Here is a 15,950-nt window from a genome sequence, read left to right as displayed (position 1 = left end):
ATTTCCTTCACAATTTCCTCATTTTAAAAATAAACTTGATTAAGAACCAACAATTTCCTCATTTTAAAAATAAACTTGATTAAGAACCAACACCTATTTAAATGAAGTGTGAGATGTACTTGAGAGAACATATGGCCTAGCTTGAGGTCCTTTTTGAGACTTGTTTAGCACGCTAATCATTTTATAAATATAACGCATGTAAGAGGTAGATTTCTAAGGTCCTAATCTCCCAAAAAAAAAAATAGGCAAAGGCGAAAGCAGGAATTTTGGGGAGAATTAACAGCATAACCATGTCAAAACGTGAAAACGGTGTTTAAGAAGAAAACAAAAAAGAGTTTCTTACCGTTTCATTTGCGCCCACCACATCAAGGGAATATGGTGATGTTCATGGCGGGTCATCGCGCAGCTGATTTCGATTATAAACACACACATTTCCCCAACAATTTGAACCATCACTGAACCTCAAATTTCCTGTCCGTGCACCAGAAGCATGGAGCTCTGTTTGGAAACTGGATTTAATATTCATGATCTCATTCTCTACCCATCAATGGGACTCGACCTCGTGACCTGCAACGATTTCATGGTTTGTGAGCCGGAAGAAATGTTCACTCAGTTCTATGACATGTCTGCGGGGAACAGTTTTTCGTGCGGCGGAACCGATTTAAGTGACATTACTTCTTGCTCTACAGAGGCTTCTCAGCAACAGTGCTTCTTCAATTCTGAGGATGAGAAGAATTTCATGAATTTTGCCTTGGATTTTGAAGATTCAGCGCTTGCGGAGCCTGCGGAATTATATCAAGTTCCTCAAATAATTCTTCCCTGGCAAATTCTTGACGAAGCGGAGAGCAGCAGATTTAAATTAGAAAATCTGTTAAAAGCCTGGGCTGAGGCTTTGGAAAGGGAGGAGTGGGAATTGTTGAGAGTCATTAGCAATCGTCTCAAACGGAGGGTTTCCGTGACCGGAACTTACATGGAGAGAGCTGCGTATTACTTTGTCAACAGTCTGAGCGCTCCGGACGCACCGGAAAGTGCAGGGCACAACCTAATGGAGGAGATTTGTAAAGAGGCCTCTGCAACGGCGTTTCAGGCGCTTTACGAGCTCTTCCCTTACGCAAGGTTCGCTCATTTTACGGCGAACCAGAGCATCCTGGAGTCCTTTGCCTCGAGCAATGCGAGGAAACTTCACGTGGTTGATTTTGATGTAAGGGAAGGTTTGCAGTGGCCGCCATTAATGGAAGCGTTGGCTGCTCAGAAGGGGAAAAGATCTTTGCAAATGCTTCGCATAACGGCCGTGAAATGGAAAGACGACGCCGGATCGACTGCACGCAGGCTTTACGGTACCGCTGCTGCTCTCGGAATTCCCTTCTCGTACGAAGAAATCAGGTTACAAGACCTCCAGCAGCGTCTTCTGTGGCAGGAGCCTGATTTTTGCCTGGCATTTAACATGATGCTCGATCTACCACATATGCCCTGCCATCGAAGCGAACAGGAAGCGCTCAAGTTTCTGTCACTCGCACGCGGTTTGCCCTTCCCGCCGGGGATTCTGACGTCGGCATCACCGGCTATCCACGACGACCACGTCAGTGACACGGTGGACTACTTCTGCGCCATGCTGGAATCTCTGGAAGTCGGGCTGCCCGGCGAGGGTTTGGCCATGGCCACGCGTGTGATGGAGCACATCTTCATCGCTCCGAAGATCCGAGCTAGGATTTCGGCTTTGCAGGGCAAAGGATTAATGGAGGAGAAGCTACGGCAGATTCCAAGTGAGTGCGGATTCAGCGGCGCAGGCGTTGAGACGAGTGAAGAGAAGATGTGGCAGGCTTGTGAAGTGGTAGGATTGAACAGAGGATCGCGGAATTACACAGTAGAAAACTGCAAGAATGAAATTATCCTGAAATGGCGAGATACGCCTCTGGTTTCCTCTTCTGCCTGGAGATGTTTTGTATAATATTTGCCACTGCCGATGCAAAGAGATCGATTGAGTTGTTTTCAGATTTTGCCGGCGATCTGATCACAGCTTGAATCTCCTTCATCTTTGAGAGGCGATCATGTTTGAAGCACCTGTTTCGAGCTTTGATATTGTGAGTGGGGTTAGGGTTTGTAAGAGTGGCCGTCCTAAACCTCGTCCTGAGTTAGGGTTCACGGGAGTAACAGAAACCATGATCATGACCTTGAAGAGAGAGAGTGAGAAACAGGCAACTTATGTATAAATATGCATAGCTATACATAAATGTACATGTCTGTAACAATGTTGCCAACGATTTCCCCTGTAAATAGTTGTAACGTAATGACATTCAGATTTCTTGATATATTCATCGAGCTACTTTTTATCAGAGCCACGGTATTACTGAAATCCACGATTTTCAAAATCTAATAAAGTCCTTATAAATATTTACAGCAGGGCCTGATTTCGACTAAAAACTATAGTTTTAATTTTCTAGATTGGGGACGGGTTATTTGTTTGAAACATAGAATTTGTGTAATTGCTTCTAGAATAGATTGTGTTGAAATTTTTACTAACAACATTTCGAATCTCACTACATGATTTAGATGAATGTGTCATGATTCCAATTACCAACAATTTCAATGGATTGTGGAAACATAGATCTTGTTTGAGATTTGTTGGTTTTATGAATTTTGTAGAGTTTGAAAGTTTAAGGAAGCTTTTGATTTCATGAACAGAGTATCTTTTGTGTCATGATAAAAATAAGTTCTTTTTCAAAATTATTTTTAACTGAAATATAAATTCAGAAATTTGATATGTGGCAAATAAAAAATGTAATTTCAATTAATATGGTAGATTAAATTTTTCCTTCATGGAACCTTCCATTCTTTTAAAAAAATCGATCTTGAAAATGACATTCGTGCTTAAATTTTGATGGGAATTAAAAAAAATTATTTGTTTGTTTGACTTCTAAAGTAGTTTATGTTAATATAATTCTTGGTCTTTTAGGAACATTTCAAAGTAAGTGCAATTCAAGATAAATGTTTCATTTCTAAAATATGCAAACGTATAAAAGTACATTGATGACTTTGGCACAGCATGTTCTCCAGTGCCACATAAGCAATTTAGGCCTCTACCATAGCAAGCTCTTGCTAATTGAGCCAAGCCCCTATCCACCAAGGTAGAGACCTAAATTGTCTGTGGTAATAAAATATAAATTAGAGGTTTCAATTGTTACTTATATGATTATGAAAATACTTTTGTATTTTTTAAGTGCTAGATAAGCGAGTATTTTTAGTGATTTGATGGCTAATATTTTGGAGTTAGTATGCTCATAAATATCTTCTATATGGAGAATAACTTCTCCCTAGTTTGGATACTTAAACAATTAATAATTTTACAATTTAAGGATCATTTTGTAGATATGACATTATATCATCATATTAAATACTTTTCTATTTATGTCTCTATGTTGATCTAGATGAGAAAAATGGATATCTTTTTATTAGTATATCATTTCATGCTCATTTTGTTTTAATTTAAGTGCAAGCTAACAAAATACTAAAACCTCCATTAACCTACCTTAGTCCCAAGTGGTCCACACTATTATCAATCACCACTATTCTAGATCCTTAAATTGATGAAACCATAGCGGCAAATCCTATTTCTTGGATAAAACTATCCTTATAGTCCTATCTTCCTAGTTCAAACATTTTCCCCCCATATTAAGATAACTTTGATAGATATTTTGGTTGTTAATTATTGACTTTGTCCCAAATGCTTTCAACAGACACATACGATCTTTGTGTCCTCATACAAGTAATTTACATTTGTTTGTGGTGTGTCATTGATAGTTCTATATAAGAAAAAGGGTTTAACTTTCAACCAACCAAGCTTCACACTTCTCTTTGCGCACACCAAACCCCTCGGCAATTTTTAGCAATCTTTTGTTCTAAATCCTAGGAATAGGATAAAACAAATGAGAATTGGAGAACATTTTGATAGAGGATAAATTTGTGTGGAGTAAAAATGCTGAAAATTTAATTATGATCACAGTCTAGTAATAAGTAAGCCCAAAATTGTATTACCATAACTTGACATAAAACCAAGCACATTCTATCTCTCTTTTACATTTGTTATTTCAACTCATATAATTTAAATATAATGGTCTTAGGCAAAAATATTAATGTATTGTTGATTCTCAACCTTATAAAAATATTTATGATTCGATTAACAATACTACATACATGAAGAATGAAGTTTCTCTTTTGGTGGCTTACCTATTGGTTAGATATGATGACAAGATATTTAAAGTATACAATTGTGATTTTTTGACATTGATATGCATCTCTTTGGGGGAGTTATGGACACATTATGCTAGGACGAAGATTTCAAATAAGTTGTGAATAAAGAGGAATAATGTGACTAATAATTGGGAGCAAAGAGGTCTTAAAACCCTCTAGCAAGCTTATGGAAAATATTAAGAAAGATATTTTTAGAATTAACTAATTTATGGGAATTTTAAATCAACCACATTTTTCATGATCTTCAAGGAAAGGTTTCATTTATGATTGATCGAAGAGGTGGTAGTACACACATGATTGCCATGTGGAGAAGGGACAAAAATTTTAAGACCATTCATTGTTATAATTACAACTTATGCCTTTTTAGGAACAAAAAGGATACACAAGTTGCTTTCATTTTGAAGAAGATCTAAAGTGTTATCTTGGCTTATGTCCTAATTATTTGAAGTCTGCAAATCTGGAGTTCTCAGTTGGTTCTAGTTTGGAGGAAAATATGGGTGGCAACTTGGTTAGAATTGATCCCGCCAACAATGAGGATAGAGCGAAGAAGACCTACACCTGGATTATGCTGAAGGAGGGAGGATTGGTTTCTCTAATAGACACCATGGTGGGCTATGATGAGAACTAGTCTCACAATTTGTTAGTTCTTGGACAAATAGAAAAGTGATGAACTAATGGGATTTTTTATTAAGGTAAAACGTCTAAAATTAAAAAAATTATTGATGTTGATCTTGGAGATATTGAAGAGGAAACTGGTGGGGGTCATAGAAGGTTTGGTAGATTAGCCAAAAGTTAGGCTAAACAAAAGTAGAAGGTGAATAAGTATCTGGACATGGAGGAGGAGGTGTCAGGCTCTGGAGAAAATGGGAAGAAAAATCCTAAGATGGAAGAGAAGGCTAGGATGAATTTAGAGGAAGGGGATGAGGAAGAGAGAGATGTAGATTATGGTGAGAAGACCTCAAATTTGGAGGAGGAGAACTCAAAAATGAAGGAGGCAGTGAGTAATGACACTTCTCATGTCTTTGCTAGCTTCTTCATGAAGCCTTATAGCTTCAGCTCTAATACCTACCCGGGTACCCAGGACTCTAAAGATGTTTCACCTATGACTACCTCCTCTCTTGGGAGGAATGGTAAAAAAGAAAAAGAGAAGTTTTTTCTAACCCCCTATGTTGTAGGTTAAGGAAAAAGACTCCCCCATGTGGAATTGTCATGTTTTCCTTACTCTGGCTGAGAATGTGGTAGATACTAGCAGTGAATTGAATTAGCTCAAAGAAAGGTTCTCAGCTCTGGATGAGATCTTCAAAACCCTTTCAATGTTTTCTGTGAAAGTGACTCATATTGTGGCCACTACCCTTTGACTATTGGTGCAAGAGAAAGAGGAGGAAGGCCTTGGGACAGAGGACTCTAAGATTCTCTATGGGTTCCTTGTTGAAGACTATGCTAATGTGTTGTTGGTAGGAAAGGGAAAAGAGAAGGCTAAGATATAGCCTTTCTCGTGTTGTTTTATTTTTTGTTTACTCGACTATGATGGGTTGTTCCAACCTTGATACTTTTAACTAGCAATGTATAGCTTTAGACTTTATTTTTTTAAGACTCTATATGTGAAGTAGGTTTAAGTGGTACAACTACTACCGTAATTGTTGTTTTTTTTTTTGTAACTGTAATATGGGTGTTGGTAGTATTAATGTTATGGGTATGAAGAAACCTATGTTGGGGGAAACTTGGGGGTTTAATTATTTTTTTGATATTAAGGGTTAAGGGTGGTGTGGTAGTGTGATTTTAGTTGCCGGTAGTCTTCTTTTTGGACTACCATTGTTTTGTTGAAGGTTTAACCACTTAGTTTTTGGCTACTTTAATACCAAAAACAAAACTACAAACCTTAGATTACAATCAAATTGTTGATTAATTAAATTTAAAACTATAGTTCATACATTAGTAGTATTTAAATTTTGAATAATAAAAAATGACAAAAGTGAATCCCAATTCTTCTTAATTTGGAGAAAAAAAATAGTAGATAATATCTCAATCTCAATCTCATTATGTTAATAGATTTATTACACTTAAATAGTATCCCAACATTAGTTCTACAATAAAGAATACATAAATTGGTAACAACAGATTGAAACAAAGTAATTTGATTTAAGTTTATGAATAGTGAGGTTCAAATATGACCCATGTTTGGAATTTTCGAGAAATGGTGCATCAAATATGACCCATAGATGGATGAGAAAATATTCATTATTTGTTGATTAATGCAAGTAATACTAAAGTAATCTTAAATTAATTATACCTAAATTCTTATAAAATTTTCTATGTTAAAATTCATTTAAGAAAGGCTTAGGTCATATTTGTTTAATTATACCATGGTGCTTGTATTTTATTGCAACATATAAAGGTCAATGATGATTTTTTTAAAAATTAAAAAACTAAAAAAATCATGTTATTTGGTACAAGATGACTTCACCCATTGTGCATATTCATTTAGACTAATAAAATTTTAATTAGTTGCATTGTCATTGGTACATTTGCATGCATATTTGCATTATCATTTATTAGCATGTGGTAGCTTTTATGAATATTTTGATTATCTATGATCCTATGTATGTATTCTTTAGAGTCTAAAAATCTTCTTTGATCACACATAATTTCACTTAAAGTGATTGAGTACATTAGATATAATAAAAATACCCCATTTTATTGTCATTGGTATCTTATTACATTTTATTACACTTACCATTAGATTGCAGTGCATTTCATAAAAGTATAGTCATATAATTTTCATCATTTGTTCACCATATATGTACATTTGCATTAGTTCATCACATTATAACAACTAATTTATTTATTTTAATATCAATTGTGCATACATAAAAAATTATCATATCATTCATTTAGAAAACATATTATGTTGTGAAGGATTTGATAAGAACAAATCCACATATCCAATAGAACACCTACATGCAAGAACCTGTCACGAAGAAGAAAAAGATAAGAGAAGGCAAAGGTTTGGCTCTGAAAATATGCAAGAATATATTATCAAACTGAAAGAATGAATAGAAATATACAATTGATCAATCCTTATAGAAGGAGATCGCAAAACCTAAGAGGGAAACCCTAAGAAGTAAATGATAGTTAATAATTAATATTTAATTATTAAATGGGAATGCATGTGCATCAAGGGAAATCTTAAGAAGGGGGTAAAGGTAAATTAATTAAATTAATCCTTTACTATAACACCCCTCCTTAAGATGAGCAACAATGCAGCTACAAACAATGCTGAAAAAGCAAGGCTGAAAGCAAAAAATGGGTCCCGGCAAGATGGCCTGATAAGGTACCCAACACAACCAAATTTCTAAAATATGGAGAAATAGAGAAAACCATGTGGGAAAACCCTACTCCAAAAAGAGATCAAAGAAGTTAAAAACAAAAGAAAGAAGGAAGGACTCATCACTGAGACCCCCCAAGGACAAATTCCTTCACTCCAAGCATAGAACATGACTGAAGATACCGCAAGGATGCAAAAGGTTTAGTGAGGATGTCTGCAACCTACTCAGCAATGGGAATATACTCCAAGCTAAGAGAGCCATCCAGAATCAAATGCCTTATGAAGTGCATGTGAAGCTCAATGTGCTTGGTCCTTTAATGCTCAACTGGGTTGGAAGACTTATGTATAGCACTATGATTATCACACCAAAGAAATGTGGAATAATCAAGGGAAAATCCAAACTCTATCATCTACTATCAAAGCCATAAAACCTTCTGACTACCTAGCATAACTTCCTTGTATTCTGCCTCTGTAGATGATAATGCGTGAACATGTTGCTTCTTTCAAGACGATGTTATAGGACTAGAACCAAGATAGAAAACAAAACCAGAAGTAGACTTTCAATCATCAATATCACCAGCCCAATCTGAGTCTATATAACCAACAATGTGAAGTTCCCCTAATGTGTAGTGAATGTTGTAACATGTAGTACCCTAAATGTACCTCAAAATATGTTTTTCAGCTTTCCAATGACTCTCATGAGGATCATGTGAGAAATGAGAGACAAGTCAAACCACAAAGGAAATATCAGGAAGTGTGTGCATCAGGTACAACAAACTACCCACAAGTCATCTATATAAAGTGGAATCCACTATAGGAGGGGAGCAAGTGGTAGATAAAACAACACCCGACTGAAATGGTGTGGGAGCAAGCTCGCAATCAAGCATGTTGAATCTTTGAAGCATATCAAGAGAATATTTTTGTTGGAGTATGGTTATCCCATCCATAGACTAAACAACCTATAGACCCAAAAAATAGTGCAAAAATCAAGATCTGTCATCTCAAACGGATCTCTCAAAGCTCATTGAACACTCTAAATCATAGAGATTGAGATACCTATAATAATGAGATCATCAACATGTAGCACAAGTATTAATAGATCAGCCCCATGATGTTGACTATACGTTATAGGATTGAAATGACAGCATGTGAAGTGTAATGCAAGCAAGAAGGAATCTATCTCCTCATGCCAAGCCTGAGGGGTTTTTTGAGACCATATAAGGACCTCTAAAGTCTGCACACCATAGAAGAGTCTAGCATAAAACCCTTAGGCTTCTCCATATAGTTCTCCTCATGAAGTTATCCATGCAAAAATCAACTCCTCACATCCATTTGAAATAATGTCCATCCCTAAGAAGCTGCAAGAGAGAGTACAAGGTGAATAGAATTCATCTTGGTGAAAGAAGCAAAGGTCTATGAGTTTTAAATACCTTCCACCTATGAAAATCCCTTCGCAACAAGATGTTCCTTATACCTATCAATAGAACCATCTGCAACATACTTGGTACAATACACCCACCTGCATCGAACCAACTTTCTTCCTTTCGGAAGAGAACAAAGATCCCAAGTGTGGTTCTTCATCAAAGAAGAGTACTCCTCATCCATAGCCCTATCCCAATCTAAGTATCCTATGACCTATGAAAAACTCTATGGATCATATGAAATGGCATGACTCAAAATTCCAATACTAGATGTCTAAGACGAGTATGACGAGAATCTAAAGGATCTCCTACCATAAGTCCAATTGCATCAACAATATCACGAGCCCACTTCGGTACTCACTGAACATTGAGGGGAGGAGGGGAAGGTGGATCATCATCAAAATATTCCTCAAAGGATAAAGAATCTTGTAGAGAAATGGAGGAAGTACAAGGTAGTGAGGGAGAAGCTGGTGATGGAGGCTCCATCGGAAGATAATGCTCATCAAACTAGACATGTCGCCAAAACAATACCTCTCTAAAACTGTGATCAAACAACCATACACTTTCACATCCTCATAGTAGCCAAAAAGTTTAAGTGGTTGGCTCTTCCTCTCCATGGCTTTCCGTTGTGTATCTGGAATAAATTCCCAAGCTTCACTACCAAAAATACCGAATGTAGAAACAATGAATATGACATGAGTCCAAGCCTCCTTAGTAGTCAAATGTCACAATGCCTTGTGAGGCATCCAATTTTGAATATAGTTTCTACAATTGATAACCTTAGCCCAAAGAGGACTCAAATCTCAAGACCATATCATACAATTGGCCATCTCCTATAATATTATGTTCTTTCTCTCAACAACCTCATTCTGTTGAGGGGTATGTGGAACTATGAACTGTGTTGTAAACCATGTTCAGTGCAAAAATATTTGAAATATCATGTAAGATCATTATGTATCAACTCCAATGGTGCCTTAGCACATGTGGATCTACCTACTGGAAAAGGATCTCTATGATTTTTTCCAAGTGCACAACCTTGAGAAACATTGTCAGTACAAGAGTTTGAGGTAGCCTAATCACTAGCTCCTATGTGTTGATCTAGTGTAGATATATGTAGTTGACATGGCCAAAATACTCATGCCAAAGTTTTCTCAGTGTGTCTGCACGAGCAACAAGAGAAACAAATGTAGAATCAGAGCTCTTGAAGCTGTAAAAATGATATAAGTGAGTATGTAAATCAACACTCCTAGTGGCAACAACCAAATCAAGATTGTGAAGGTCTCAAATAACCACATCATGTGGTGAGAACTCAACTATCTTACCAAAGCTAGAATGACAAATCTAATAGATAGACAAGAGGTTCGTAGAAATGGTCGAAACCAATAGAACATCTTGTAGGGAACCACCCTCCAAAGAGATAATGCCTGAACCATAAATTGAATGTCATGTGGAGTCACTAACTACAATCTGTGTAGTAACACTCTAAGTAAGTGAGGTAACCAAATTAGGTGAGTGTTTCATATGGTGGGAAGCACATGAATCAATAATCCAACTAGAATAGAAGACAAAGCTCATGCAAAAACAACATGTCCTTCTCCTAAAGGAGGTGGCGGTGGCTTCAAAGAAGCAATACTATGTTGCTACTTGGCCTCCTCTAAAGCCTCAAGATGTTTCCAACACCTAGAAATTAGATGTCCTTCCCTGCCACAAAAATCGCAAGGATCACCTATAAACTTCTTAGTCTTGGAGGAAGACTCACCATACTTTGAAGGTTTACCCTTTGGAGTGGATTTCTGAGAATCTAATGTAGGAGATGGTTTAGAGGAACTCTCACTGCCAGTTGAATTTGTCTTGGGCTTCAATTTCTTCTTTGGCTTTCCTATAGATGTCTGAACAACCAATGTATGATTTTTTCATCCTATTAAAGAGTCCAATTATGTAAGATTGGTATGCTCTCTAGTTAACAGATCAAAGAATACATCAAGTGTGGGCATGGTAAATCTAGTCCCAAAGAATCCACAGTGGAATGAAAGGTGGAAGAGAAAATCTGAAAGTTTCCTTAAAGCTTTGACAAAATCAAATAAATGCACACTTTATCAGTCTTTACTTTCCCACAACCATGTAACTATTGGAAATCTAATTGAAAAGATCATTGTGAGAAGAAGATTGATTGAAAGAGGGGGATTGTTGTTAAAAGAATGTTTTCAATCATTGTTTTGTCATTGATGTCAAACCTACTATTTGTAGGAATGACAATTGCTTATAAGATCCAAGTACTGTCACTTAGTTGATTGATGAAGAGGATTTGATCAACAAGATGTAACAAAAGCACCTAAGGGAAAGGTTGAGTTATGGTTGTGTAATGAAGTGCAAGGATTAGTTAAGACAATGGTTAAATGATGTATTGGTAACATACTTGAAGATATAGAGGTTGGCTATGTAGAACTAGATCTTAGTGTGCAAGGAACATTAACATTAAAGAAAGCATTCACAAACCAAAACTAAGTTCACATATATGCTTAGACAAAGAAAACAAACAAGAGATGCAAACCTCAAAAGATGAAGCACTTCATTTCTTTCTTGATTTTGTAGATGCATCCTTTGATGTGGATGTATGCTCAAGATGCTCAAAGTTTCTTCAATGGTGGAGATGGGTAATAACAAATTGGTAGCTTTGTGAGCTCTCAATTTGGCATTATAAGGGTATGGGTATGGATTTTGGCTCTCAAAAGGGCATGATAACTTTAGCTCAAGGATTGTGATTAAATGGCTTGGGAGGGGATTCAATTTATAGGCTAAGGGTTTGAAGGATGGAGGGCTAAGATGCAAGGAGAGATGAAGGCTTAAGGAGGGCTAGGATGCACTCAAAGGAGAGCACATGGATTGTGCTTGTTTAGCACCAATGGGAAGGTGACACTTGTCACAAGGAGGATGAGTGTGAGAGGGTAGGGTAAAGGGTTGGTTAAAGGCATGATGAGTGGGGTTGAGTATGTAAGAGAGATGTAAGAGGAATTAATGTGGAAGAGGGAAGAGTGTGGAAGATGGATGTAAGAGTCATGAGTGGGCTTGTAAGAGTCTTTTATGGTTTGTAAGAGCACTCATGACTTGGTGGTTGGGATTTTTGAGGGGGGACTTTGGTTTGGTTTAGGAAAGTCTTAAACTTGTTTAGGGAATGTGACAACATTAGGGGGTGGATTAGGCTTGGGTTTAGGATTAGATTAGGAATGTTAGAGATGTGCAAGTGGAAGGCATTAATGAGGGTGGGTGAGTTAGTAGCTAAGCTTGGTTAGTATGGGTGGATGGGGTGGATTAGGCTAAATGGAGGATTAGGGATAAGTTAGGGGTTTTTAGATTTGAGAATTTTATTTATCAAATAGATTTATTTAATAAATGGGGATTTTTGGAATTAGATAGAAGAATAGGATTTAATTGATAAATGATAGGTTATTTGATTTATCAATTAGGACTATAGATGATTAATTAAATTAATCAGCTAGGGATGGTAAAGGATTAATTAAATAATAATTTAATTAATGATGCCATTAGAGATAACTAAATAGGATTACCAAAGCGGTGTAATCAAATTTAGGTGTCTACATTTTGCCCCTCTTTAACATAGTGTTGAGACAACACTATTTCAAAGAAGTTCGAGTGAAGACGACATGAGGAAGATGTTTTAGCAACAAGGTTGCCCCAGTCTCGAATAAGAAGAGGAGAGACTAGACTTAGATGATGCCCCCTCAAGAAGGCGGTGGGGAGAGAAATGAGGCTCGACGACTTCTTGAAAAGTACAAGAAATTGAGATGAGCTGAGACACAAGTTGGCAAAGAAAAGGGGCTGAATTAGTTTAAATTCTCACTGCAAGAGAACGATAAAGGAGAATCAGAGGCACAATAGTAAAGCAAGCTTAAGACTTTCCAGGATTGGGAGGGAGGATAGAGGAGCGGAGTGCTATAAAAGGAATCCATGGTAGGGAGATGGATGATGGAATGATAAGGCTGATGCAATAAGATTTCAAAGAGTCAGATTGGCGAAAGATGGGTTTCAGAGATCCCTAGGACTAGGATTGTGGATCTCGAAAGATGAGGCTTGGTCGATTGATTTGATTAGTGGATCCCTAAGACTAGGATTGTGGATCCCTAAAGCTAAGTGTGAGGAGTGATTCAAAGAGATAATGGTGCATAAGCTAGGGTAGGAGCGACAGATGCAGGATATGGATGGGGGTAATGGAGATGAAGGGATTCCATTGAAGCCTTTTAAGCAGGGGGATACTTCAAAGAGAAGTACCATCATGTAGTTGAGCACTAGATTTACTATAGGATTGTTGGTTAATTGCCAAGGTTACCAAGAACATCAAGGCCTTTTCACCAACCATCCAAAGGACTAACGAATTGACTCGAAACAAACACGCAAGGATTGCCCCAGTATCACACATGAATCCCAGAGGAAGCAGCATGGAAACGACACTGGGTAACCCACAAGAAGAAAAAGAAAACAAGCAAAAGACATGATCAAGGCCTTACGCTCTAATTTCCCCATTCACAGCATACCATGATATGGAAGATCGTGGCAACCTTGAGGAGGGAACAAGGAGATTGCTTGGAAAAGATATTTTCAAAACCCAAAAGGGAAGATCCCAAATCAAAAGAAAGCGAAAATCCAAAAGAGAGCCGTTTGCCAATGAGATGGGTAGGATGAGGTACTAACGGACCAAGATCAGACATGAGGAAAGCTATATCATGCAAGGATCTATCAGAGAGCACCTAAGTTGGTGGATTTGGATGAGTGATGCGTCTGGCAAGCTGAACTAAGAAGGATAACACTTTGGTGACAGGAGATCTAGCTAAAGGATGCATTGGAATAGCTAACCAAGGGTTGTGCGATGTGTGCAAGATGTTGATCAAGGAGGAACTGACATGAAAGCTGGATAGATACAATGGTACTAAGCTAAAGAGGATGTACAACCTGACGGACCAAGATATGTTACAAATGTACAAGTTTGTTCATGTTTTGGTTTTTGTGAGATGGAAATGTTTGTGCAGGATGGGATGTCTATAATAGTTGATAGGTGGATAGCTAGATGGTTTGCGAAAAGCTTAAGTGAAAATGGGGTTCTTTGTGTGCATGTGATAGGATACAAGCTAGGATACAAGATTATTTACAAGCTGGAATATGGTACAAGCTTTGGACAAGATTCAGATATACAAGGTATGGTACAAGATTTACAAGGTATAATACAAGCTTTGGTACAAGATTTACAAGCTGAGGTACAAGATTTTACAAGCTGTACAAGAGGTATTTACAAGCTCCATTAGATTTTGGATATTTGGTTGGAACACCAAGGGAACAAGAAGGTATTTTATGGGATGGTGGGTGGATGGATGAGGGATAGGATAGTGATAGATAATGGATTAGTCTTTAGTACACAAGGCACCTGAATTACCAGGTTTTCACCAAGGTACCTACCCAAGGCGCTTGAATTGCCAAGTTTTCACCATTGGACGCTTATTTCTCTTTACTATTTTTTTGTATTTTTCAAAGGCTAGGTATACCAAGGATCTTCAAGCATAGAACTTCTTGAGATGAATGATGTTAGTAGGATCATTCAAGAGTTCCCCTTCTGGTGTAGATAACTGATAGGCTCCGGAGCCAAAGGAGGCGGTAACCACATAGGGACCAAGCCATGTAGGTTCAAACTTGCCTTTCTTTTCTCGATCTGCTTGGACTTTCATATTTTCTTTGAGGACCATGTCACCTGGCTGAAAGTGTCGTGGGAGCAACTTCTTTTTGAAATTCCTTTTGAGATGAGTTTGGTAGACTATGAGATGGTCATAGGCTTGTTGTCTCTTCTCATCTAAGAGATTTAGTTGGGTGAGCCGAGCTACTCTGTATTCTTCATCTGAGATTTGCCCTCGCAAAGATATGCGTAGTGAGGGAAGTTCAACTTCTATAGGTAATATCGCTTCGGCACCATAGACTAGGGAGTATGGAGTTGTTCCTATGGATGTACGGAATGAAGTTCGATAGGCCCATAGAGATGGATTTATTTGTAGGTGCCAATCGCGGCCGAAATCATTGACAACTTTCTTTAGGATTTTGAGGAGGGTTTTGTTAGTTGCCTCTACCTGGCCGTTACCTTGTGGGAAATATGGGCTAGAAAAGTAGTGATGGATGCGGAGGGAAGTGCATAATTCTTCCATGTTCAGATTTTCACAGTTACCTCTGTGGTCGGTGAAGATGGTGGATGGGATGCCGAAGCAGCAAACAATGTGGTACAAGATGAACTTGGAGACCTAAATTCCTGTAGCTGAGACTAGGGGGACTGCTTCAACCCACTTAGTGAAATAGTCTGTAGCTGTTATTATCCATTTATGTCCATCAGATGAGAGGGGTATGATAGTTCCAACTAGATCAAGGCCCCAACAAGCGAAAGGCCAAGGTGGTGCAATAGGTTGTAGATCCTGTGCTAGAGTGTGCACAAGATTTGTGTGCTGCTGACATGGGAGACACTTTCTGACAAATTCATAGGAGTCTTCTTCAATGGTACGCCAATAGTAGCTTGCTCTAAGGATTTTTCGTTCTAGGACAATATCACTCGTGTGGGCACTGCAAAGTTCAGAATGCACTTCTTTTAATGCCATTGCGGCCTCGTTCTCATCTAAACATCGAGAGAGAGTATCGTGATAACCCCGACGATATAGGGTATTGGCTATGATAACATAGCGGGATGATTTTCGGATGAGGTTCTGGTGTTGGGTACGTGTGAGGTGAGGGGATATGATACCATCATTAAGGTAAGCGTGAATTTCATGGTACCAAGGGGATTGGGGACCAACCAAGATACAAACATGATTTGAATCCTCATTCGCATAGGCGGGTGTGAGGAGATGACCGACTAAAAACTCATACTGTATAGCTGCTTGGGGAATTTCCAAGAGCGAGCCGATAGTAGCCAT

At 37.9% G+C, this 15,950-nt stretch overlaps 1 protein-coding gene across 1 annotated transcript; it reads left to right on the top strand.

The window, feature by feature from the left end:
- The first annotated feature begins 256 nt into the window (after nucleotides 1-256).
- Nucleotides 257-2,328, top strand: LOC149549278 (protein NODULATION SIGNALING PATHWAY 2-like). Its single transcript, XM_089794883.1, has one exon. It carries the CDS (start codon nucleotides 491-493, stop codon nucleotides 1,946-1,948), a length of 1,458 nt encoding a protein of 485 aa, XP_089651009.1. The 5' UTR covers nucleotides 257-490; the 3' UTR covers nucleotides 1,949-2,328.
- The last annotated feature ends 13,622 nt before the right edge of the window (nucleotides 2,329-15,950 follow it).

The sequence above is a fragment of the Cupressus sempervirens genome, chromosome 7 (assembly GCF_028749045.1).
Source record: "Cupressus sempervirens isolate cs-2001-9-10 chromosome 7, ASM2874904v1, whole genome shotgun sequence".
NCBI classification, from domain to species: Eukaryota; Viridiplantae; Streptophyta; class Pinopsida; order Cupressales; family Cupressaceae; genus Cupressus; species Cupressus sempervirens.
The sequence above is the reverse complement of the archived record's forward strand: the minus strand, read 5'-3'. Positions and strand labels throughout refer to the sequence as shown.